General features: G+C 49.4%; 1 protein-coding gene across 1 annotated transcript in view; it reads right to left on the reverse strand.

The window, feature by feature from the left end:
* ATRN (attractin) overlaps positions 1-2,489 on the reverse strand; it is a 140,470-nt gene extending 137,981 nt beyond the window's left edge. The window contains exon 1 of the mRNA XM_006921643.3: positions 2,038-2,489. Within this exon, the coding sequence (XP_006921705.1) occupies positions 2,038-2,402 (365 nt within the window). The 5' untranslated portion in view covers positions 2,403-2,489. The remainder of the gene's footprint in view (positions 1-2,037) is intronic.

Here is a 2,489-nt window from a genome sequence, read left to right on the forward strand (position 1 = left end):
TTATAATGTCGTCAAAACAAGGGATGAACTATGCCATTCCACTGCTCATAGGCTAAAAGTCAAAATTCTCAACCCAAGGATCCACATGGCCTGGCCCCTGCCTATCTCTCCAGCCGTGCCTGCCATGTTCCCCTTTGCTCATTCTGCTCCAGCCACCTAGTCTTCTATTCAGCCTGCCAAGATCCCTTTCATCCCCAAGCCTCTGAACAAACTGGCCCTTTAGTACCCCAATCTTCATGTAGGCAATACCATCTCACCCCTCAGATCTCAACTCAAAGTCACTTATTAAGTCATTAACTTTACCATTCCGAACTAAGTCAAGTTCTCTGCTCTTTGTTTCCAGGGCCTTAAGCAAAATCATGATAAACTGATTACTGGATGTCTTATTACCCAAGCTGGAACGTAAGTTCCACCAGAGCAAGACCATGTCTGCCTTTAACGCAGAAGAGTCCTCAACAATGCTATATTAAATCAGTTCATAAATCAGAACACCCTAAGTAAGTTATAAGGCTAGCCCTACTACACATTTGTCATGAAATCTCTTGGTTTCTTCATAACAATAAAGAGCTCATTTACTGAACCTTCTCTGAGTTCCCCTGAAGACTGGACAATACATGAGTCCACAATTCTACCACTCCAAACTTCTCTCTCACTTCTCTTTTTATATACCCTAGTATATAAAATACTTTACCTTCTGGTCTCCACAATTTTGTTTGCATTCTTCCTTCCATCTGGAATTCTTTTCCCAGCTGCACACTTCCAAAACCTACTTAGCCTCAAATGCTCAAATCCAGTGTCATCACCTCTTGAGAGTCTTCCTTATATCTCCCAGCTAGTCACAACCACTCCTCCCCTAAATTCCCACAGGTTCTTCATTGCCTCATTCAGGTCACAGATCAAATGTCACTTCAAATGAGAGGCTTTTCCCAAAGTTACCCACTAGTCATTTTCTATCAGACTATCCTGTTTAATTTTCTTGACAGCATTTACCATTATCTGAAATTATCTTGTTCATTTCTTCCACTTACTTACTTGTTAACTGCCTGTGTCCCCACTAGAATGTAAGATCCATGACAGCAAGGACTCCATCTATCTTGTTCTCCATTATTTCCCCACTCCTCCACATCTGACATCAAAAGTGTTCAGTAAATTATCTACCAAAGGCACGAATGACTCTGTAGCCTTTATGACTAGGGTTATTTGTGTATGTATCTTTCTCTTGCTATATTCCAAACTCCTTGTGGACTAGGCTAAAGTCTGGCTAATCTGTTCGTGTGTATTATCTGGAAAGCCTTGCATAACTGAAGCAAATAACAAATAACTACTAATTAATTAATGAGTGATCTCTCCAAGAGGTACTGCCTTGAACCAGGCCAACTCAGAACTCCATATTCCCTGGAAACCAGGGCAAACAAGAACCTCCTTCTATGCCCTCTCCACCACAGACCCTGTTCCAATCTATCGCCTCCAGCGAGCTTCAAAGGGCTGGTTTCTCCACTTTCCTTTAGCCAACAGCCACTGATTCTTCTATTTCTAATATCTCACAATCCTATCCTTTCCTTTCTATCTTCGGCCAACAAATCACTTCCAGGGCCCTATTCCTTCAGAGCACCCCTCATCTCCAATCAGTCGGGGAACTCATGAGGCCCTGGGGAACAAGGGGATGTTAAAATGAAGTGTTTAAATAAGACTGGCTCTCTTTCACCTTTTCTTTTATAACTCGTTTATCCAAAAGAGGATCAGTTTCTGAGACTGGCTTCGATACACTTTGGGACCCTACGCTTTCTTTCCATGTAGCCCGCCGCACCCTTCGTGGTACCCCACCCCTGCCTCGAACCTTTTCATCTTCCAGTACAGGAAGACCCCAAGCCAGAGACGATGGTCTCCCCGGAAGCAAATGGTCCTCAAACATCGAGAGGCCACCCTCCCCTCCCCACTTACTGACCGGCATCTGCCTTTGGCCTGAAGCTGTGTGGAGCGCCCCTTAGCCTCAACCTCTGGCTAGGCTCGACCCTCCAATACCACCCTCCAACTCACCTGAAGCGGCCCCCGCAGTGCTGGCATTGCTCGCCCACCCAGCCCGAGGGGCAGACGCACTGGCCAGTGCCAGGATTGCAGCGGCCGCCGTTGACACAGGGCCGATCACACTCCTTGGCTTCAGCTGCGGCTGAGCCCGACACCGCCGCCGCTACAGCCGCGGCCTCGGCAGCCCAGGGCAGCAGCAGCAGCAGAGGCGGGAGAAGCAGTAGTCGCGCGAGGCGCAGCCCGGCCCCCAGTCCCGGCCTCCCAGCCCCAGTTGCGTCCCAGTCCCGGAGTCGCCCGCCGTTTTTGCCCGCAGGCGCTGTTGACGCTGCTGTCCTCCTCCTCAGCCTCGCCTCAGTCGCCGCCGCCGCCGCCACCATCTTCCCGGGGCTGAGACTGCGCTCCGCGAACACATACACACACACCGCACGGCCGGCTCCTCTTCGCCTGGCCGTGCGGGGCGGGGC

Source organism: Pteropus alecto, unplaced genomic scaffold (assembly GCF_000325575.1).
Source record: "Pteropus alecto unplaced genomic scaffold, ASM32557v1 scaffold45, whole genome shotgun sequence".
NCBI lineage: Eukaryota > Metazoa > Chordata > Mammalia > Chiroptera > Pteropodidae > Pteropus > Pteropus alecto.